The 25171-nt window shown below is 40.5% G+C and overlaps 1 protein-coding gene across 5 annotated transcripts in view; it reads right to left on the bottom strand.

The window, feature by feature from the left end:
• The window catches only part of hdac4 (histone deacetylase 4), a 114738-nt gene that overhangs the window by 50396 nt on the left and 39171 nt on the right, over nucleotides 1–25171 (bottom strand). For 4 of the 5 annotated variants that reach the window (XR_006362457.1, XR_006362459.1, XM_044052936.1 and 1 more), the window contains exon 3: nucleotides 24023–24085. Coding sequence is in view for 3 of the 5 variants with exons in the window: in XM_044052936.1 (XP_043908871.1) it covers nucleotides 24023–24085 (63 nt within the window). In the remaining 2 variants the exon portion in view is untranslated. Of the gene's footprint in view, nucleotides 1–6038; nucleotides 6256–24022; nucleotides 24086–25171 lie in introns of those variants that run through there. The other variant, XM_044052959.1, reaches the window with a different exon arrangement.

Here is a 25171-nt window from a genome sequence, read left to right as displayed (position 1 = left end):
TTCTCTGGTGCACATGTGTGTCTTTAACTGCATCACTATACTTGCAAAGACTTGTTTGAGTGCTGGACATCAGGATTTTTTTTTATCTTTTTATCTTTTTAAGGCATTCAGTTGAACAACTGCCTATGTCCCAGTGCTCAAGGACCAGTGAGGAACTGATTTATTCAATAACGTGTGTTCTGCTCCGCCATTCCGTGACATTCTGCCATCCCCTAACTTCAAGATATTTAAGTCTTTCAGTTGCCAGATCATTTTGTCAGTCCAAAAATGTGCCACTCTGGATTTCACCATGTTCTTCTTCTGTGTACCCACTTCTTCTATTATTTACGGTCAAAGCCCAGAGGCAGAAACTGTGGAGGACGTGTAAAGCTTCGAGGCCAGTTTGGGTCAAGCTGAACATATACATGCAGGAGTAATTTGACTCCCAACTGCATTATGGGTGGGTGTGTTAATCTAACACGATTTAGTACAATTTCAGTTAGACTAATATGTTAACATGTGTTTTTTTAAGTCCAGTTTTAGACGATGGATTATCAGCACCACATTTCCGTCACAGCAGCTTTGCTGCTCGATGCACGTGTGGGGGGGGGAAAAAAAACTTGCTGCATCTGCGTGCATTTTCTCATTCAACTGATTGAGGAGCTTCATCTACAGGTTTCAGATTATATTTCAGCATGAACAAAGACCAGTTTGACCTCAAAACACACAGAAATAAGCTCCCGCATTCCAAAATGTTAAGATATACAGTATTTTTATAGAGACACACCCAGAAAAACAGACTCATTTCGAAGGATGCTCGTCGTGACCTTGTCATGACTGTATCATGACCGCATTGCTCGTTTGTGCGTTTATCTGACACACAGCAACATAGAAGATAATGTATTTTGTGCGTGCAAGGACACAAACGATAAGAACTGACCCGAATTCTATGTATGTAAGCATATTGCGTATGACCCCAGCTAAATTTATTAACACTTATCTTGACAGGAACTCACAGCTTCTCGTGTTAAGATAAGTGAAAAGGAAGCAGGAGGAACCAAATACCTGGACCTCTGACCTACAAACGTGTACATATATCTGGCACCACATTAGAAGATGCCGCCGCTAATCGTTCTAACAACACACAGATTGTGCCAGTCTCTCGTGTTGCATAAAAAAGCTTTTCCCAGTGAACCGTGGTAACCTCCCTACCTCTATGTGTTGTATACACGCATACATACACACGCATGACTGTCAACAGTTTACACACATATTTAATAAGAAGTAAACACCCGGGTCAAACAAACAAAACCTTTTATAGGGGCTATGAGGCAGGTCACGGCACTTGAAACACAGTACCACTTTGTGTACGGGGGGCCCTTTTAGACTGATGCTGCCGCTAACCATGCGAGCCTCACAGTGACAAATATATTAAGAGCATTGCCTCAATTAACGCCTTTTCTACTGAGCATTTTCCCATATAGATTCATGACAGAGACACAAAGCCCTGCCACCCTCTCACCCTCTTTTCTGCTAAACGGGGCTCTGGTGGGCCCCTGAAGTTAGACTACCACTCGCTTTCAACCCCTCACCACTTATGTACGCTTCCCCAAGTGCCTTTCTCAGTAAGCATGCTATGGAAGCTCCACAAGGGGCTGTTTGTTTTCATTAACAAATAACAAAATAAAATAAAAAAATCCATATGCATCTAATCATGCAACAACAAAAATCAAACACGCATAGATATAGATATATATATATATATATATATATATATATATATATATATATATATATATATATATATATATATATATATATATATATATATATATATATATATATACACTGTACATATATATATAATATATAGTGTAAAAGTAAAATGGCACAATGGAAGCCTGGAAAAGTGACAGGCAAATTAATCAGATAAGTAATAAACCAGGTGATTCCCATGTGTTTTCTTTATTTTCTAAGTAAGCCTACAGCAAAATCCAAAGTTACCCAGAAAATTCTGGAATATATATTACGTGAGTCAGTAGAGACAGATTGTTATTGTGAATCATTACTTATTAATGAAAGTTTACACATGTTGTCTTCAGAAAAGTATTGTTTCTGTTATTATTACCCTTTCATGTATTTAAGATTTAGTTGTACTTTTTTAACATTTAACAAATAATGCAGTACAGACAGAGGGTGCACTGTTGCGTCGCAGAAAGAAGGTTGCCGGTTCATCTAGTTTCCTCCCATATAGTCCAAAAACATGCAGAGGTTAATTAAAACACTCTGAAGTGACCATGGACTGGCAACGTGTCCAGGGTGTGACCCCGACTGACCATGGACTGGCTCCAGCAGCCCTGAGACCCTCATATGTAGGATAAAGAAGTAGCAGTATAGACAAGAAAAAAAGTCAAAGTTTCACGAGTCATCAATATATCAGTATTAATACTGTGGCAAAATAAATAGATGTAAGGAAAAAGCCTTGTGTTACAGTAGCTTGTAACTGTGGGATTAACTGGTTTAACTGAAATCAAACATTTCAACGTCATAAATTTGGATATGTTCTTGTTTCTTTGCTCCATACAACGAAGAAGTCATTCAAACGGATTCACTTTCTTTTGTGGGCAAAAAACAAGACGTACAAATGTCATCATTTCAAGATTTGGGAAACACTGATCAACATTTTTCAACATTTTCTGTAATCCAATCATCAAGAAAATAATCAACAGATTCCTCGATTATAAAAAAGAATCATGAGTTGCAGCTCTACTTGTAACAGATGAAGATGTTTTCACAGCAGAGGTGAATACACCTAGCTCACTAAAAAGATATCAACCACACACCTTTACAGAGATGCCTTTGTGACACTCGGTAGCTTAAGCAACAGGTAAAAATAACGCACCTATGGCAAAAATGGCAAAAACAAAAGGTATGATACCAAACTTTTAATTGTAGACCTGTTTTGCAATTCAGAAAAATTTATTGAAGATGCATATATACGAAGGGAACAGTTGCTCGGGGAACAATGAATAATGAATTCACATCCTAATCGCCTACGTGTGTATATATGTATATATATATACATATATACATATATATGTATATATGGGTATGTTTTATTCTATTAAAGTGTCTGGTCACTTACACAACAGTGGTCACTCACTGACTTCAGCCACTTAACCTCCATCTGAGAGGCTTCAAGTGCAGGCAGCGCAGAGAGTCAGAGATAGACATGGTGCAATCACCGCTCAGCCGAGCTCCTCAGGCTTTAACCACACTGGCTCGGCCCATTAAAACGCACAAGAGCAATGGATGATGACAGATCACTGTAGCTACACAGAGCTATACAGGACACAGTGGCAGACAAACCTTTTGATAACCTTACTGTGTATGTCAACACTATAACTTGCACCTGAACCACACAGACTTGTTTTCAGGTCTATTTCCGTCTCCTGTGTTATTTCAGGGCAAAGGGCTGTGACATTGTGTGATAAAAAAGACATTTGCAGGTTTTGGGTTGAGTTGATTTTCGCTGATGTTGTTTAATTAAGAGAACTTGCTTGAATAATGAAAAAACATTCAATCTGTTAATTATTTCAGCCCTAGTGACATCACAATTCATTCAAATGACACAGGGATGAAAAAACACAACAGGGCAGAACAACCAGTGGCAGTTGGAATGGAATTAATCATCTTTTTTTAGTGACTTCATCCAGGATTAAAACTTACAGGTCCACCCACTAATTTCAGTGTGAAAGAGGCTTTAGACAGTTCTGCTCTCGTGTTATGAAATCCTGTCAGAAATTTCGACACCTGACACGAAACACATCCCTTTCATGTCAGACTCATATTTGAGTAGCAACTATGCGTGAAAAAAAACCAAAACAACAAGAAGAACAACAGTAGCTCTGTGAATAACAATTCCCCATACAGACGTGTTTACATCAAACAAAGCCCTGTGAACAGCGACAGGCCGACAGAGCAACATTCAGCACCCAGCAGGGTGAAGACAGTTTAAGTAATCAACCCAGCATATAAAGATGGCGCTAAGTGAATATGGCATGACATTACGGTGCTGAGCCAACAGGAGGAGAGGAGGCTGTGCAAGCTGACTCACGCTGACAGCATGGAGGATGATAATGCAAACATTCCTGCTGCAGGCAGGGCCGAGCGCTCACAAATCCCGACTAAAACGTACGCGGCAGAAAGAGCCACTCTGGTGATATGCAGCAGGTTGTTTTTTTTATGTAAATTTGATTAAGTTGCAAAGAGACTAGGAAAAACTGGAGCTCCACAATTATTCATTATTATCATCATCATCATTACTTTATCTCAAAATGTCAGCAAATACAACGTTTCCATCTGTGACCATAAAAGGTATGAAGAACGGAAATGAGATAAACTCTGTTCATTTCCAGACGGGAAACTGTGTTTACTTTATGTTGCGTGATTTCACTGCTGATCTCACAAAAACAGTCCACTCAAACATGACTTCTCCTCCCTCTCATTTATTCATCCATCACGGTCCGTGTGGCTCTTTCCATGACTCTGGTCCTCCCTTCCCTCCCCCCACCTCTCATCCCCCTCTCCCGTGATCAGGCAAAGATTATGGATCCCACAGAGGGAGTTATTTTTAGACCAGGATTCCCAGAGGAGCTCCTCATCCCACCAGGCATCCATGCACTCAGACAAAACCCCCATGCATGTTTCATCACACAATTTAGGAAGGAACTGACTGCACACATCCACATGCAAAATAAAAACAAAACACAGCAGGCCAATGTCAACCCAAATGTGTACGATTAAAAAAAATTAAGTGGCAACAGGGGACACCGGCGCACGGCGTGCTGATTAAGAATGAATAGTAATTGCTGACAAAGTTTCTCAGCTGTGAGCCAAACACACACAAACACAGAAAGAAGCGAGGCAAGCGCCATGGCGACGGACGGAATTGTGACCAGCAGTTGGTTGGACAGGAAAGCAGGGGTGGAGCTAGAGGCAGAGGGAGAACCAATGGTGGTCGCCAACAGGATTCAACAAATGGCCTGCATGTGCATTTATATTTAAGAGCTGATGTACAGTTTGTAATATTGCATGATACCTGGAGTTCTTTGTGTCACCGCCACTCGGCTTCTCTTCACCTTTTGTTTCACCTTCACCTGAGGACATGCGGTCATGCCGTGTGATTGACAGACGGGGGCTCACCCAGTGGGTTTTAAGAAATTCAAGTCATACACTAGTCTAATCTTACAGATTACAGAATTACTAAAAATACTGATGTTTTACAGGGTGGCTGTGTGGAGACAGACAATGCCTCTGTTGCTACTGAATATGAAGCTTTACTTTAAGTGTCGATTAGTGCTGGGATACAGCCTCACTGTACACACAACACAACACAACACATAAACACATAAACCAAAACAGAGATATGGAGCTGACGACAAAACTGGCCACTTACTGTAATGCAAATTTAACTGCTATTTATGATGATTCAAAAGAGTCTTCCTTCGAGACGTATCAACTTTTTAGTGAGCAAATGATGACACAAATGTTTGTCACACTAAAAACTTTCACACACACACACACACACACACACACACACATGTGCACAAGAAGCTTATGGGGAGGTACAGACACGCTCCAGCCACTGCCATCTGTTCAATTTACTGTAAAGGCTCCGCTGAGTGGTGCTGAGCGAGGGGCTCAATACATCAGTACCATTCAATAAACACTGTCACTGCACACCCACACAGCCACTGAACACAGACACACACACTATCTCACAGACTGTAAAAAAGAAAAATCCATACGCTGAGTGAGTTTATGCAAACACATAATACTGTACACTGTAAGTATCACATCAACTTATAACAAATTATAAGGAAAACACACACACGCAACAACAAAAAAACAACACTCAGCAAACTCATCCTTTACACAACACGGAAGGGAAAAAAAACAACGGACTAATTACAAACCAGCTCAATGGAAATGGAAACCCAAAACAGCAGCAAACACCTCACAAACAACCTTCTGTGCATAATAACAAGAGCTCTTACCCATCAGTTGTGCCGTGCCGTCCGGGTTGCTGTGTGTTTGTGTACTGTAATGTTTGCGTGTGTGCAGTGTACAGAATCTCAGTGAGAGAGGAAGAGAGAGAGAAAGTGATTCTCTGCACAGAGCTATAAAGTCCACAAAAACACAGCGGACTGACTGTGTTTTCAGCGTGAGAGCAGATCTCTCTCTCTCTCCCCGCCTGTCTTTCACACACTCTCCCGTCTCTTGGTTTCTCTTACTGACGTGATTTGCTTTGCTCTGTCCTCCGGCTGCCACTGTCCCTCCCTCCCTCCCTCCCTCTGTTCCTCTGGTCCCCTCCCACTCTCTCCTTCTTTCTCTCCCTCTCTCTCTCTCTATGTAACACACACACACACAGAGTGACATCAGAAGGCAGTTTTAGGCATGTTGAGCATTTTACTGGAGTCACTCTCTCCATCTCCTAACTCACTGATCAGCAGGGAGGAGGAGAGATTGCGACTACACTCTCTCATGTGACTAAACAAGCTCTGTGGTTCTGGTGCTTCTTGGCCTGAGCAGATCTCACGATGGATGTGTGCTTCTTGGTGCAAAAACTGATATAGCTGGCTCTTCTCTATGTTAAACTCGCCTACACACCAGCAGCCCGACAGAACAGGCAGTTATGAAGTTCTTTTGATGATAATGGACGCTGCTTTACACTTGCAAGTACACTAAAAACACAGCAAACAACCACACACAAAAACACCACCCCCTGATTTATCTGCCGTTCATGTTACATCACTTTTGAGCCACAGAAACTCTACTAGCATCAGAAACCTTTGAGAATTAGTATCTGAAACTACTGCTGAGGACAGAGTCAGCTTCCTGTTTACACTGACATGTGCAAGCAATGAATAGTGACACAGAGCTGAAATGCTCGCCTGGACTCAGATCAGATTTTTATCTTTCAGATCATTATTATTCATGTATAATCTGCTCCTTTAGTTTTTAAATTATTTAATTTAATTATTCTGAAGTAATGTTTTCCAAGTACGTGTTTTTATTGATCACATATTTGCAGGTAACAGGAATATTTCTGAGCAGTTATTTTAAAGCAAACTCACTCTTCAACTCATCAATTTGCAGAGGTTCATCTTCCTAAATATCTCATATGCAGAAGAAAATTCTCATTAAAATTGGAATAGTCCTCTGGTCATCCAGCAGAATACTGTTGCCTTAAAAATCATCATCACATCGCTGCTATTTATTACTATCCCACCTTTTTAATGTATTTTCTTTTACTTATTTATTAATGTTGTATTATATTATAATGTTATTTTTGTGACCTTTGTGTCATTAATGTATCTCGGAACATGAGCTATTGCATTTAAAGGAGGCCTCAGATGGGTCCAACAGACATTCTGCCTCTCCTATCTTATCTAAGCGATGTTTGTGCATTTGCAAAATTAAACAAAATCATGTTTTGTGACATGGTTCCACTGCTTCATTATAAAACCTCATTCTGTCTGTCCTCCTCTGACTTTGCCTGGTTTGCTATCACCCTCCTCTCTCCATCAGCAGCAATCCTGCTCTGCCGGTGGGCCGTCAAAACATCCATTAAGTTTTTTTTACTGTCCTCGCAGGCAGACAGACCAACCTCTTCACAGTTTAAGCCGTAGCTGTGAGCATTCCTGCAAGGAGGAATGTAGATCTTGCGTTCACTCTTTGTGTACCTGTTACTCTTGCACATGAGGGCAAACTGCATGCTCTCACAGGAGTTGTGTCCACAGGAGGAGAAAAAAAAGAATGACATTTTTAGTTGAGAGTACCACACAACACAAACAGTGTATATATACTGTAACTCATGAAGTAAATGTAAATGCTTGAGGAAAAATGAATTAATACCTTAGGGTTATTTGCCTCCAACAACTACTTAAGTTACAGCCAGGAGATGGAAAATACATGTAGTGTAGATTTTAATGAAATGTATTAAATGTGTTTTGCTATGGATTTTCTGATTCATGTCAAAACAGTGTCCTTGAACCAGCCCACCAAATTCTACAAGATGCATTTTTGAATCCAAGTGACAAACTGTAGCAACAGCTGCTGCTGGCACGGAGGCATAAACAGCACACAGACAACAGACAAAGACATAAACTGAATAAGTTAGGGGACATGAAAACAGCGTTGAATAATAGGTTTGGAATGAAAGATAATGTGGAGCAGTTAGTGCAACGGGAGGTCCAGGGTACTGAGTGGGCTCAAGGTCCACTATTGACAGCTGCTCGTCGGGTGGGGGGGAATGAAGCTTGACATGCGTTTATTTGTCATGTTAATGGTCAGATACTGACAGATACTTTTTAGAGCTGCCAGGCAGGAGGAGAAGAGCAAGACCACAGAAGAAAAGATTCATGGACGTTGTGAAGGAGGACACAAGGACAGTTGGTGTAACAGGACAGATGGGAGTGGACAAGATGGAGGCAGATGATCTGCTGTGGCAACTCTTAAATGCCCTGGCCCATTGCGCGACGCATATCGCGGACCCTTGTATACTTGTGCGTCAGGGTCCTGTAGTATCCCTCTTCACCATCGGGTGGCAGTACAAGGGAATAGAGAAGAAAGAAGAAGAGAACGATGCTACAGCTCTCTCGGATGTGAAAGGCCCAGCGGGTTGTCCGCTGGTTCGAGGGTCACCATGTCAAGGCTCGGATGACTTGATGACTACTTCTCCTGTTGTCTAAATGTTTTTTCTACTTGGTGAACAGGGCTTAATACTCCACCTACCGGCGGGGTGGAAATGCAGTTCGCACATGTATGCACTGTCCACACGCACCCAACACGCACAACGAGTGGGCGATGATGACGTAAAACACGCCATGAGCAGGGTGTATATTGGGTTGGCGTGCGTTGTATACCAGGGCCTTAAGGAGAGAAGCCGAAAAGGCAAATTTAGAAGAGGAAGTTAATGGGCAGACACTAGGGGTGGGTCAAAATATCAATATGGTGATATATCGCCATCCTTCCTCGTGCAATACGAGAATCGATACACCAGGACACATATCGTTATTTTAATTAACTAATTAAGGAGATTTAGAAGGAAACAGTTTCACTTGACGGGCGTCGCTACTTCAAGCCCCATCCATGTTAAATAAATAAATGCTGTTTACTTTACTTTAATTAGACAGATATGAATGTCTTGCAAAATATATTGATTATCACAAAACATTGTGATATTACTGGCATTGTTGACCACATATCGTGTATCATATCATGAGGAACCCTGTGATTCCCACCCCTGATGGCCACTGAATGGAAACAGAAATGATGACAGTGGCTACTGTATAAACAGTTGTTTACTCAGAGATTCTAATGATATAAAAATCACCAGTGGGGGGTCAAACGTCATCTGTGAAAGCGCCTACTTATAATCAAACAGCCTCACACAGTGAACTGGCTGTGGGTGATCATAGAGTGCTGTGCTGTGCTGCACAATGTTAAATGGCTGCAGAAGTTTCTGACAATTTCATGGAAATATCCTCTCATGCATGTAACAAATCACACACTTTGGTTCCCATGGGAAATAAAAGACACCACAGAGAACATGGCTTGAGCTACAACAGGAATTATCTGATGTGGTCAAACAATTTGAAATGGTCAAACCCATTATAAAATGTGTGACTGTCTGACTGTTGCTGGGATTTCACGAGACGTTGCATCAAAAGTAGTTGAGTTATAAGTAAGAGACCAAACTGTGGTAGAGTGAGAGGGAAACTAGAGAGGGAAACCTGACATTCCCCAAGATTAAGATTTTCCTTCAACATTCAACAACAGGAAGTTGTCAATGTCAATCCAGCTGCTGACACTGAAACAGATGAGTTTGCTTGACTGCCATTTCTTTTCTTGCAGAACACAGAAAATTCTTGTTGGGGTGAACAAAGATATTATATGTTGACTCAAGGACCGGACAAAAAAAACTTATTTAAAAACAGTGTTTCCTATGACTTTCATCTTTGAGATAGAACAAGGGGCCATGTGGTGTTTCAGCAGGACAGCGACATGAGTAAGTCCATGGGGAGAGAGAGGATCCCTGTGATACCAAAGATAGAAGAAGTGCACATGCATGTGTGTGTGCTTCTATTTCTTAACTCTTTAGGACAATTTATGGCATAAACATTGACCTTGTCAGAACCAGTAGTCTTCATGGAGATCAAATCCTGGACCTAATGAGGCAGAACCTCATTTCTGAGGAACTGAATTGAGTTTAGGAGTTTAGTTTAATATTTGAACTGGGCTTAGTTTACACATTAACTGTTTATGGTTAGGAATAATGCTTTTTTGAAGCAAATGAATTGAAGTCAATGCAGTGTCCTCAAAAGAATAACTGATCAAACACGTGTGTGTGTGTGTGTGTCTGTTTCATGTGTGCATACAGGTGGTGCATTTGGGGTAGCCTGCGCCTGTGTATGTTTGCAGGAGCTATTTTTGAAGTTCGGTGTAGAATCCAGGAAACCAAGTTTTGTTTGATCAGACAATACACCCACACACCTGGCTGAGATAAAAAGCCCGACTTATCAGCTTGTTGTACAGCGCTGACGTCAAACCCTCAGCTAGATTTCATGCAGCCATGACACTGATAACAGTCAATGAACCCAAAACCATGAAAAGTATACACACACGCACACAAACAACTTTTCATTTTTAGAACAAGGAGGATCACAATCGAGGGAGGGCACGGGCAAAACTGTGAATGTAAACAAAGGAGCTGCTCATTACCTCGGTATAAAAAAGAAAATCGGGACATTAGGTTGCTGGCAACTGGCTTCGGCAAAGATCAGTGGAGCGAGCAGAGTTGTGGGAAACTGCTTTTAAATACTATCACATGCACACACACAAAAAAAAATGTCCACGTGAGCATGTTTACATGAACAACATGAGAAAATAATCGTCAGATTAAGTAATAATGAAATGCAGGGTCTTTTAACTTGTTTTAAGATTTAAGTAAGTGGGTCAACATTATTTTATGTATTTACCCTTTATTTAACAAGGATGTCACATTTCATGTGTGTTCAAGTGAAAACACACATGAAATGTGTGTTCAAGTGAGACCTAGACCAATTGAAAGTTGCTTGATTGTTACATTTTTTTAGGACAGTTGGAGAGAGCTGGACAACCCAGAAAAACTCCATGCACACACAGGAAGAAAACATGCCAACTCCACACAAAAAGACTCACAATCAAACCACCCCCAGGTGACGAGCTGTGGGTATCAGTTTTCAGTATGGTCTAACCTGGTCTAACCTTCTTTGCAGAAAATTGAGAACAGCACTTACTAATGGAGCCTTCATTTACTTAATGTAGATGAGACAACAACTATCTACAGGAGAGAGAGACAGAAAGAAAAAAGAGGGAGGGAGGGAGAGAGAGAGAGAGATATTCTGCCATTATTTGTAACAGCCTGTGAGAGAATCAGACAAGGCGATAAATGAGCGTATCCCGAGATAAATAGCTTGTGTAGATATCTGCATCAGAGTCAGCGTGCGCGTGTTCCTTAAATAATGCATGTGGCATAATGATTGCAAGGCATGCTGAAGTACACACTATGGCAGTCAGGCAGACAGAACTGATTAATAAGTAATGGACAGCGTCTCACACACACACACACACACACACATAACCACAAGCTGGTTCATGCTCACAAGAGAGAGAGAAAAAGGCAGCCGCTCTTATTTTTGTACCTTTATATGAGCTTGTCTTTCTCCCTCCTCTTCACAGTGAGAGTGACATGGAGGGGAATGGTTGCTTTTTTCATCCATCTCTCCAGAGAATGCCAACCCAACTCTAAATCCGTAAGATACAGTGTCGTTTATTATTGATTTGGGTTATTTATAATACACGGTCTCAACCCCCTCTCTTGCCCAATCCCCCACTGTTTATGCTGTGCACACTCTCTTTCTGCTTCTAGTCCCACTGACTCATGTTTGTAAAAAAAATATGGTTACAAAAACATAAATGAGATTACTTCTAATGATGGAGACTGAGAATCTCTTGCCTTAATTTACCCCCGATATGGCAAGGTGGTGAAAAGGAAATTTCAGACGGGCCATAATCTTGTACTTTCTCCCACACAAATTCTACAGACTTAAAAAACAACAGTGCTGGCTGACATGTTCAAGGCCTTTGAAGGGTAGAACCATGCCCAGCTGCAGCAACATCTGGTAAACATGGAGCTGTGCCCTCGACTGTTAGCCTGGGTACAAAGCTACGTGACTAGAAGAAGGCAAATGGCACTTAGAGTTCTTGGTCTGAGGTTACATCTGGAGTTCCCAAAGGAGGAGGGGTGGTCTCACCGTACCTCTTTCCCTCTGAACACGTCTACTGAAAAGACTGTTTTAGACGGGCGGTGCTGACGACATGTGATTGTTTTTGAGACGTTCCATTAACAATGTTCATCCTGGTGAATCCTCACTTCTTTCAAAAAACAAGTTTGAACAAATATTACCATGCATACACCATTTGAAGATTCCACTATCATTTTTTCCGTTGGACATTGGAAGTGGATCTAAGGCCAAGCTGAGCACAGAGCGCTCTCTGCTGGACCACGACATAAATACTTCAAATAATGTGATGCATTTCTAAGCTGTAAAGTTAGAATACTTCAACATAATTTGCATTAACGTTAGTGGTAGATTAAACTCTGCACCGGTGTATTCAATCCCACATTTAAATCTACTTAGCCTATAGCTGGATATAATGCGACCACCTCAGTCACCTCTTATTATCCTGCTTTTATTGTGATGTTTCCATTTCTCTGATGCATCACTCTGTGATAACTGTTCATCTCTCATTTCAGGATCTCCTCAGATATAGATGTCTACAGTTTTACTCACCCAAGAGTCAAACTCTTGACACAAATGCAGAGGAAAGTTCACCACTGAGTCACATCGGCGCTTCTTTTAATTACATGATTGAATCATTTGTGATTTGTAGATAGTGATTGTTGCAGTTTGACATGTACAAAGCTGTATAAAAGACTTGAGCTGCTAAACAGTCCGTGATCATCGTTGCCTGATTTTTTCTCTGCATAATGAGCCATTCATTTTCAGTAGGAGTAAATCTGGACAGCATGCAGATCTGGACAGTCACGCACATGCACTCTATGTCTATAAAGCCATGCTGTTGTATCTTGTGAGGCCTGGCATTGTCCCGCTGAAACAAACATGGAGTTTCTTGTAAAAAAAAAAAGACACCATCTTGATGGGAGCATATATCTTTCCCAAGTTCCAAGTCTTTCAAATGGTGGAAGTTCATTTCACGCCCAGTTATTTAAACACAAAAATGATCATCTTTGGCATATAATGTCAGAAATGTGGACTTGTCTAAGCACACAACACGTTGCCACTATCTTTAAGTGAGTCTGGACCCAGAGAACCCAACAGCATTTCTGCACCAACTTAATATTCACAAAGACAACTGATATAAAACACAGTCTCAGATTGCATTTCTTGATGCAGCAGCATACTGTCTTAATTGACAATGATTTTACAAAGAACTCTCAAGTTACTCAAATAATTGTGCTTGTGGGGTTGATGTTCATGCACATTCTGCAGCACTCTGTGACCTTGGTCTTTATGCAAGATTTACCCTGATGTCCTGAATGTTTCAGTGTATAATGAACTGTATATGTCCAGAAGTCCAGAGCCACTGCCCACCCTGGTGTTTTAACAAATTATAGATTTTAGTTTTCCCAACTTTTCTGGAAATAGGGTTATATAAAATGTCACAGTCTCTACAGTTCTTCAAAAAGTAGCTCATTATAAGTATATAATTGATTAAGAGAGATACAAACTTCCACCAAGCCTACTTAGTAATCGGAATCATCGCAAATAATAATAATAATAATCATAACCTGCATCCTAGTCTATTTTTTTTACTTTTGAGTTTTGCTGCTCACAAACGAACAGAGATGAGCCAAAAAATAAAAAAACAATTTTTGTCAATTATGACTAATACAAATAATGAAACCCCCTTCCTGGAAACCAGTCAAGGTAAGAAAAGAGAACTCTTTGAGGTCTCAGCTGCTATAGGGAGCTCTTTTCATTCATATTTTACGGCCTCTCCTTCCGTCTCAATGGTAATGTCTTCCCAGTCTGCACCAAGCTCACGGCAGACAGAGAGCCATTAGCTGTCGGCAATGCTAAACTGAACGTACGAGAGATGTCAGCTCACCACATTGTTCCTTGTGCACTTTAAATCAAAATGGGTCACAGGGATGTCAGTGTGCACTACAGCTGGACCCGGAGAAGTTTTATGGACAGAGGGCAGATATAGCAATCTGCTTATATGGGCCAGCTTGTCAATAATGTAAACAGTCAAAGAAGTATGGTATATGGTAACAAATGGTGGACTGCATCAAATAAGTAAACTCAGTCCAGATGTAAGTCATTGCAAAAGAGAAAAACATGGTTTCACTCTTCAGTGTAGAACTGTTGAAAATCTGTTATTTCAAGGATCTAAGAACTACAATAATTTCTTAAATCCAAACAATGGTACGTGTCTGTCTTCACTGCTCCTTGGTGAGGCTTCTTATTTCATTTTTTTTATCAATAATTGAGGGGATCCATTCTTAAACTTTATCCACAAACTAATGTATTGTTTCCTCCTAGTTTTGCTAATTCAATGCTCTCTCGAAAACCATTTAACAATGTGCTGCACATAATGGCAGACAGCTTTTATGTCATTCAAGTTTGTGCTAAAATTCAGTCCATCACTGAAGCCACACTGCAGCCATTAGACTGCAGGATTGGCTGTAATGACCTGCTCTTACTGAGCCAGACTAACCTCTGGTCATGGTGGTGTTCATCAGCCAGAGGCAAGCAAGGCCTTAACAAGACAAAGAGAAAAGGGTCTGAGCCCTGAAGTGGTCATCTATAATAGATAGGTTCCAGAGGACCCTTCTAGAACTGTATGATTCGACTAAAAAGCCTTTCCACAACACACTTTCATATTTAACAAGTGAGAGTAACAAAGAGTGAAAGGTTAAAGAACGGCTGACGATAAATGAGACATCTGTCTGATCATTTTTACTTCTGGAAAAAAAAAAAAACATTTCACGCCAAAATCAGTGCAGCTAAACCCACTAAAAGGCTGCTCATTTTCCCATTGCCAGGAGAGTTTGCCTCTGTTTTATTCCTCCTGTGCAGAAAGTATCATAGCGTCCAGTGATATTGTTACAGCAGTTAGACATTTAGAACTTTCAATTCTGTCTCTCAGCAGTGACTGAGTGCTTTTAGACCATTGCTTGAACGGTGTACATTACAACAGGGAAATGGGGGGGGCATTTCCCTGTTGTACGCACAGTCACCCGTGTGTGCGTCAGAGTCAGACTTGATAAAAACCTTCAATTGTCCATTTCCACTGTGGACAAAAGCCACATGATACTGGTTTCTGGTGTTTTTTGTTCTTTTTGACAGCTATGTTCTACCCCACTCTACCATGAATGAGAATATAATTACTTACTACTTAAAAATGATACACCTGCTGATCGACAGTTGGTGTGCTGACATGTAATAGCTTGACATTTACCTTTTACAAAGATGAAATGGTGCAGTAATGACCTAATAAAAGTCTAAACCAAGTACACTGGAATCCGATTAGCTTTGCATTTATGGTAAGTGCCTCAGTACTGAAACACACTTGGCACAGAACATACAGAAAAGTTATCATATTACTACGACTAACTGGTCGGTCCAGTTTGTGCTCAGATTTGCACAAAGACGAAAATTGGTGAGCCTGAATTAACAATTCTGTGCGACTGAGCAATAAAGCTAAAGGATACACGGCAAATAGAGTCCACAAATAAATAACATTTCATATAAGCTGGCTTGCGTCTTGTTATGTCAACTGTTTTTGTTAAGCTTGGCCCTCACTTTAATAGCGTCAAAGATTTTTAACCATCTTCTGATGACTAGAATAGTAATACCAGTCAAATACAACAACGCTGACCTGTTCTGACTTGCATTGACCCATCTGCCAAAAAAGGCTCCAATAATCAACTCAGTTGATGTTTGTTCACACAATACCACAATCTCAGCCTCCAGACACCTTCCAAAGCTCAGCCAGCCAACCCAGCAAAACACACCAAGCTGTATGCAATATTCATGACATGGTACATGGTAACAATTTACAAACTCCACCAGCAACACAAACACACACACACACACACACACACACACACACACACACACACACACACACACACACACACACACACACACAGTGCACCTATATAGCTGTCAGGATAATGGCACTGATGGAGACAAAGTGGGTTAAGGCACTGCCTGTTCTGCTGGAAGACAAAAACAAATCTGGCTCTGAGCACTGGGCCATACTTTCTTAAACCTGAATGAAAAGTGTGTGTGTGTGTGTGTGTGTTTTTCTCTCTTTAACAGGAAGGCCATGACCTTGGGCTATGTCTGAAGATATAATCAGGTACTGTGCACTGATACACAGTCTTGTATTCCCTTTTATAGCTACTCTCTCTCCCTCTGGATTACATTTTATTTCACCTTTGCGCACTGATAACTTCAGGTCTGTTGCAGGATGCCGCCTTCTTCTGCTGCGGTTCAAAGCGCAAAAATGTATGTAAATGATCATGAAATGGTTTAGTGCAGGAGGAATAAAAATGATTCTAGGACATGAGGAAAAATATGGTAGCTCATATTTCAGTTCATCAGAAGTTCAGGAGAACCATTTGGAAAAAATCCCTTGGGCAACGACTTTGACATGGTTGTGTGTGTGAGTGTAAAAGAGAGAGACGGATGGTGGCTGAGCAGAAAAGAGGCAGCTGCCCACTGACTCAAGCCGACACCATACTGGCAGCAGGCAGGGCGAACCATGCCAGGTCAGGAGGGTGTGCGGGGGGACGGGTTGTGGGGCTTTGGGGGCCCATCTGGGGAGCTGGCATCAGGTACCGAGGGCTGTGTGGGCTCCCTTGTGAGCATGTGGAGGTCATCTTCCATTAGAACAAGTGGTGATTCAGGCAGGTGCAGATCATAAGTCCCTCTGCCGCGGTGAAGGACTCTGTCGAGGTAATTAATACTCGATGCTTCACTTCTTAATACTTAGACATTACCTGGGTTGGAAATTGAACCTTGAAGCTCAATCAGTGATGGGTAAAACTGGATTTTCAGAATACGCCATTGCTCAACACTTGTCATCTCTTTCAGATACACTGTATCATCCTTGTACACAAGTACAACCTTGTGTCGGCTTGGATTTGATTGAGTTGAATGAAGGAGGAAGAATTTTTGTAATCCACTTTTACTAAGATGACAATGTAAGCACAAGAAATGGAAGTGTTTGGTGCACTAAAACTCTCCTGGATAGAAAACTGAGTCCAAAGAGGAGAATAAGGTTTAGTCAGTTTGATATGAAACTGACATTTTTACTATATTAGGTTTCAGGTCAAGTATTCACAGACACAAAGCTCCATGTCGAGTAGGGAGGGAGGTAGCAGTCACGGTGACCTACAGAAGGAGTGTTGTCTGGAGCACACCTCACTCTCTATCACTGGCTTCTCAACACTCATCCCTGTTTAGCAGCTTTTTACTCCCTTCTTTTCATGTAGTTCATCTGATCTACAAATGCCCAGAATTGGGAGATTCAAAGCTTGGAGGACAGGTAGATGATTAAAATGCAACACATGTTGTTCAAAATGTGTCAACTGTTATGTGTCACTACATGTACTTCTTTCTTTGAAAATGGAGAATGGAAATGCTTGGGAAAATATAGAACAAATATGGAGATGTGGTTTTAGAGGTAGTTTAGTTCAGTTTAGTCAAGTGGTTTAAAATATTAAGGCATTTACTTTGTTATGATTGGCTGACAGTGGTGACCATGGTATTTGGGAGGATTTGACAACCTCAGAAATCATCAATCATGCTAAAAATGATTAAAAATTCATCACTAAATGCCAGTTCATTAAAAATATTTTTGCTACTAATTGACAGTTGAATAAACCAGTCAATTGTGGTTTTAAACTTCATTGTGGACAGAAAAAAACATGTGCTAAATATAGAAACATTTATTCACTACATTACCAACTATGTGTTGTATCAGTTTTGGTTCCCAGAAGCTTAAAATTGCTTCTAAATACTTCTAAAATGATATATTTGCATTTTTTGATTACCTGTTGTAGGTATTAAACATTGTCATTTTATTTAAAATATATTAGATATCGGACAGATTAAAATGTCGAATCCGATATGATCTTAAAAAAAATCTGTTATTCTCTCATTACTTAACGAACACCGCAGTCTAAAGGAGTGCTAAGTGACTAAAGATGACCATGAACATAATTCATACATTCATTGCTCCAAGCAGTATCATATGACAAGAACAGGAGCTAAGGATTCAGGCTAAGAAATCACATAGTGAGTAATGAGACTGTAGTTTGTGTGTGGGTGCATGCATGAGATTGAGAGAGAAATGCAGATGCAGGGAAGTTAACAAAGAATTTGACCAAAAATATGATTCTCTCCATTTTTTGTCATTTCCTTTCCAGAGTTTTCAGATGGTAATGAGCCCGCTGATATTTGCATAATGTGCCTTTACTGGTCCCACTTTTCCCACTTACCCGGGCCCTCTTCTACTCAAATAGCTGTTCTCTTCCCATCCCACCTCCATTCATTTTACCTACTCCTCCCACTCTCAGGTTCTTGAGTGCTCAAAGATAATTGACGAGTCTAAATAAAGATACTGCAAGCCATTCAGTCAGAGGGGCAGGGGCTGGCCAACAGGTCTGCCACTTCCTGTGTGAAATGTTCATCATCCTCTTTCAACTTGCTTGCCCTGTCATTCGGCGACGCTGATATGTGCAGCCAGGCACACAGCGTTAAGACAAAACATGTAAAGAAAGAAGAGCAGAGAAGGAAAAAAAAAAAGAGGACAGTCATATTTTGTGCCAGTTACCACAGTGAACACCAGGCTCTGATGTAACAAGCCACAACAAAGCCCATCTGTACCAAACCACTTCTGGTTTATATTATCTATCACTTCTGCTCGTCTCTTCTATTTTTCCCATCCTCGCTCCTTCTCCTCCTTTGTCACTTCTCTCACCTTCCCCTCCCTCCTCTTCACTCCCTGCAGTGTCTGTGCTCTGACAGTTATGTGTGAGTGGAGCGTGGGCTGCTGCTAATTTGTGCAGAGTGGGAGAAAGCTGTTTTGGCTTGGGGAGAAAGAGCCAAGTTTAGCCTATACAGTGAATTAGATAGACACAGACATAACAAAACACACACACACACACATACATGTGCACCTCTGTCTTGAATGATTCAAGCCCTGACTTAAAGCCAACATCAACCTGAGAACCTAAAATCAAGTCTTTCATCTGTATTGAATCCTGTAAGTTTGGGAGGACCAGCTGCAAGGCCAAGGACTCTAACTCTTTCACATGCCCACAACTGCAACCCCACGCATACCCATTAATAAATGTTTACCTTTCAGTCAGATCACTCAGAGAAACAAGCAGATTCACAAGACTTCAGTCCTCTTTCACAGTACCTCCACATCCTTTGCACCATTTAGTCATCCTGATTAATATGCACCCAAATCTGTCTCCATCTTCCTGATCATACCTCCTTCCCTCATTAAAGAAATTGGCTACATTAGTCATTTGCTTTGACTGAAGCTCCTTCTATTTGTGAGATTTAACTGAAGAAACTAGAACTGTCTCCACCAACTGTATATTCATTGCTTGGCCTTTTACCACTGGACACCAAAGTTTGCAAATATCTCACCACTGAGGGAAATATAAGCAAAACATTAGTAATAGAATAGAATAGAATAGAATAGAATAGAATGCCTTTATTGTCATTATACAAGTTGTACAACGAGATTTACTTGACTTCACCTTGAAAGTGCATACAGTAATAACGAAATCACATGACATATGACATATTTTGACTTAGTGATGGAGGCAAATGTACATTAACGACGCCTGTGTGTCGTGATGTTAAATAAAGCATCTATTTTTTTATTTAAACTTCCTTTTAAAAAATGATAAAATAGGGTCCCCAACAGTGACAAAAAGTGGTAAACATATCAGCATTAAGATATTGCAGACACAGGCAGGCAGTGATTTTATTAAGTGAGCCTTTACTAAGTGGTTAACATCAGTTTTTAGTGAGAGAGCGAGTGTCCACATCTAAGGCTGGTTCTCATTTGTGCCATATTTTTAATGTCTGTGCCGTTTATGAGAATAGGATGGATGAACATATGAAAAAGACAAATTCATAATAATAACGAGCACTGACTACAGCTGCTATCTACAAAGAGGTCTCAAACTCGTGGCCTGCGGGCCACGTGCAGCCAAATCATAATTAGAACTGACCCATGACCCCCTCCACCCATAACAGTGAACTCTTTTTTTCATTATTATAATACATTTATTGTATGACAGTTTGAAATTGATAACATCTCATATATAATTATATACATGAGCTTGTTTGGTGTTTGAATTACAGAGGTCCACATATTATTTAGTTCATTTTGGATTCCATTTCATTTTGCATAATACATTTTGGTTAAATTAACGTTTTGTTTTCTTTCCATATCATAAGAAACACTTTTACTAATTCTGGGAATATCATCATGAATATCATTATTGCACATTATGATGGAATATTGTGACCTGATTTTAAAGATCCCACCTGTACTGAACAGCTGTTATTTTACAAACTGTGACCGGCCCCCTCATGACCAGACTAGATGCTGATTGGCCCCCACGTCATTTGAGTTTGAGACCCCTGTTTTAGATACTGGGCTTGAACATTGTTTAAGACTATCACTGTGCACATGGAGTGGAATATGAACATGTGTTTTATTGTCTTGGATATTTATAAAACAAAACTAATGAGAGTCAGCAAATGTTAGTTTCAGGAAGTGATATTTATGGGAAAAAATGTGACATATGAGGCAAAGTTTGGTTTCTTATCCTTTACACAAGATCAAATCTCACCAGTCCTCAAGTGATTCTGCAGAGTGAAAAATACAGCCATAGTCCTAGACTTTGACAAAAACAAAAAAAAGAGTATGGAATCCTGTAGCAGATGGCCTCCACAGAACCCTGACCTTCCCACCATGAAGTCAGCCTAAGATCACATAAGGAGACAGAGACAGACTTAATCCGCAGAGGACACGGTGACAAAATCTCCAAGGTGTTTGGAACTGCCTCCCTTCTAAGATCTTTGTTTACTGCAATTTCCATGGAGTTACTGATAAATACAAAGAACATGCATGCTGAAAACTTCTCGGAAAAGGTCCTAGTTCTGTATGTCTGCATCGTTTCTCACACCCAAAGGCAACAGATTTTCAACTACTTATTATATTTAATATCCAGAATGTAATATCCGACAATGTCAATAAACTCCCCGATGACACAAGAGTGACTGGCAACACTGGCAGAAACATTTACCTCCTCCTTGGCAGCAGTAATAGCATTAATGTCATTAGCAACTCTGTTAATGAAATGCAAGTTGTGAGATTAATGAGGCTAAGTCCATTCGAGATTATGTTCTTTCCCTGGCATCTGCTTCTTTGTTTAGGCAGATGTATTGTTGTTTTCAGACAGGAGATGTGTCATGTATATGATAAGGCACGGTGTGAATAATATTTAACCTGTACTAGTCCAATGCAAATGAGACAGCTGTCCCAGGTTCATCTCTGGCTGCACAGTAACACTTCATTTACAAAGAAACAGAGTGACTGTACATCATTACCAAGTGAGGATCCATCACTGTGCTCAGTCACCTGGGACTTCTCTTTCTGTTTCACCTGTGAATGCCACTGCCATTTCCATTCTTTTTATAGGAGCTCGATAAAGAAAGGTGCCATTCACACAAACGCAGTTGTTGCATTATATTTGAAAGCTACGGTTTATTCAATTTAGGCAGTAGAATCAGGGTTCCCACGCGTAGATTGACTTTTCAATGATATTCCAGGACCAATTCCCTCAAATGACACAGCTTAAGATGGGAGGGCAACTTGTAAGAGCCAGTCCGTCCATGGCGTCCACTTTTATTGATTTTCAGCACACGCTGCATCTAGGCAAGTGATTGTCTGTGGAATCCTGGTCAAAGTCGGTCTTTGTAATTGTCCATGTTGAGCCAGAGATCTTGAAATTTCCCAGGCATCACAGTAATCTCTTGCTTAATGTTATTCGCTAAATTTTCAGCATGGAACCTCATGTCAACAGCGGCGAGAGAAAGTGGTCGGTGTCCACAACACCTCTAGTAATTACAACACATTTGTTCTGTGTAGGCCTAGTCTATGTATATCAAGCAATGCAGGGAGAATGAAACAGGACTTTCATTGAAAGTATATCAAGGACCACTTGGAACTCTGTAGAATATTTTATGATCATTGCAAAACAGCTTTTAAGAGGATTTTAAAGGAAGATCCCAGTATAGAATTGTACAAAATCCTCATAATCATTTTAAATCTAAGACATGGTGGTGTGGTTGACATTTGGAGCAGCTTTAAACATCTCGCTGTATGTATGTTTGCCTGCCGTTTTATATTGTGAATTATTTTATTGAACTGTAACTGGCAAGTTGTCTTGGCCACGTCTCCCATATTAAAAGAGATTTCCATCTCAAGGGGACTTCTTGGTGAAATAAAGGTTAAAAAAAACCTAGAAGTCATTATGCTTCCTTTCTAAATTTCTAAAAAACCTGATCAAAGAATTCTGCCTCGAAAGGCTCAGTGCACTTTCCATTCAAACACCATGAAGGTGCTTCAATTAGCTTTAATCTAGGCTGAAAAGAATCAGACAGAGCCCAAAGAGTGTGAAGCCTATCACTAACCAACAACATATACATGCATGCATACTGTATGTACGTACATGCTGCATGTTTGCATGTTGACATCTGCCTATGTGTTTATGCCATGACGTGGGTCACTTCTACGGGCAAACGAAACATGCGATTAACAGGTTATGTCTCCAGGTCTTGACAACCGCATCTATGACACTGCAGCATCAGCATGTCCTCCTGCCACACAGGACAAACATACTGCCTGTGGGTTGATGACATGCTGATGGGGTGAGATCACCACGCGTTCCTGTCATCAGGAGTGTGAAGTTCCAACAAAATGTCTCAATTCACATGCACTTTCACGTACATGTGCGCTGGCATGTGCGCTGCAAATTCTAAAAAAAAAGGGGGGGGATTTGGTCACTTAATAATACACTGTCGAGGACTAAAAACAACAGGCGACGTCAGGTGGTGAAAATGGTTACGCTGTCAGGAGTTAATGATAAGTTTCCTTCTAAACAGATACTGAGGGAATATATTACTGTGCCGTACATTAGCCAGTTAAGGCAATCCTGATCCCCCAATGAGCACTGATGTACTGTAATCACCTGTGGTACCTTACACATCAGAAACCCCAAAGACATGACTGCATCAATCGCTCACCTCCAAGGGAGTGTAGATGCTTTAATTAGATATGTAACTGATTCACACTGGTATAAATACAGTAAGTTTAATCTGGGGCTGCAACGATTATTTGCGTCGTCAACTATTTCGACAATCGATCATTTGATATTTTAAATGTGAATATGTTCTGGTTTCATTGCTCCATCTGACAAAGGCATCATTAAAAAATAAATGAAACAATGATCAACTGATCAACTTTTTTCCATTTTCTGACATTGTATGGACAGATTCATCTATAGTTGCAGCTCCAGTTTAATCACAGATGTTTTTTATCTGTCTACCAAACATGCTCATCCACTTGATATATCAGGTACCTAGGTTCATTGGCACACAAGCAACTTTATAAACCTCAGCCTGCGTCTGTGTGTCATCATCCTGCCCAACTAAGGTTTACATTTTACCCACTGATTTGTGCATACTATGGACAAGTATATGTGAACTATGAACAACAATCACAACAGTGAGACTGAAAATCATTGAGTTATCAGTCCAGCAGGTCACACGCCAACGTAGCACACATACAGAAGTCCTACCGAAATGGTTGAGTGCAGATGGTTTGAGAAGTTCCAAAGGCTGATCCTTGCTGCTCAAGCCACCTGTTAAGAGAGCAGAAAAAAAATGTGTTATAAGTCAAAGAGGACGAAACCATGGACATTTGCAGCAAAGACAGATTTTGTGAGGAGGTCATCTGGCACCCACACCTGTACAAACCTTTGCTCAAATAATACAAACACATACATTTCAAGCAAAACTTTTAAGCTTATATTCAACAAGATTATTCGTTGAATGTAAGAATATTCTAAATTGTGGCGCATGAAAGCTGGTGAAAGGGTTCACAACATGTTGAGCTAACGGGATGCATTCAAGGAGCCCCTTAAATGTCATCAACTCTGAAAACACTGCAAATACACCAACTAAATGCTTGCTGTTGCTGCTACTTTGTGATAATACATGCAACCACAGTTTAGATAGTCAGAGGCAGAGAGGATTTCTTTTACATTTTTTATCAGTTATAAAAATTATTTATTCATTTATATTATTTTTACAGTCATGGTGAAGTATGCGATATATAGGATTTTTGGATCATATCGGATTTTACATTTTAATCTGTCCGATATCTGATCCAGTGATTTTGACCCGATATCGGCTCATCCCTATCCCTAATACAAATCCTTCTGTGAAATTGATGCCACACTATAATGGAATGCAAGATAGAGTACACATGTGTGGAACAATAGACAGACACACAACATAATTTGAGTGTGAAAGAAACCGAGGCCATGTACCCGTAAGCGGAGATGCGTAGCGAATCCATGCAGACGCAAATAGGAGACGGGCCCATACATGCTGGTCTCTGCAAAACCACATTAACTAATATACTAATGATGACTGGTCTTTATGATTTATTAAGAGGTTGCTGATGATGACTAGAGCGCAACACAGATGTCCTCCAGTACTAAAACAAAAAGCACTACACCTCTTGTTTGCCACACTTTCCTCAAACTACAGAACTACTCAGCTATAGCTACAGAAAGTGGAGTCCTATGACTTCAGCTCTGTTCACACAGTAAAAAAAAAAACGATATAAAGTCTGTTTGAAAGTCTTGGGGAGTACCACTGCATATGAAAGTTGCAAATCACCATTTGTGGCACCCATGTGGCACAGTGTCTGACAAAACCGC

This window comes from Solea senegalensis, linkage group LG2, assembly GCF_019176455.1.
Source record: "Solea senegalensis isolate Sse05_10M linkage group LG2, IFAPA_SoseM_1, whole genome shotgun sequence".
Taxonomy (NCBI): Eukaryota; Metazoa; Chordata; class Actinopteri; order Pleuronectiformes; family Soleidae; genus Solea; species Solea senegalensis.
Note: the sequence above shows the minus strand (reverse complement) of the source record. Positions and strands in the feature narration are given on the sequence as shown.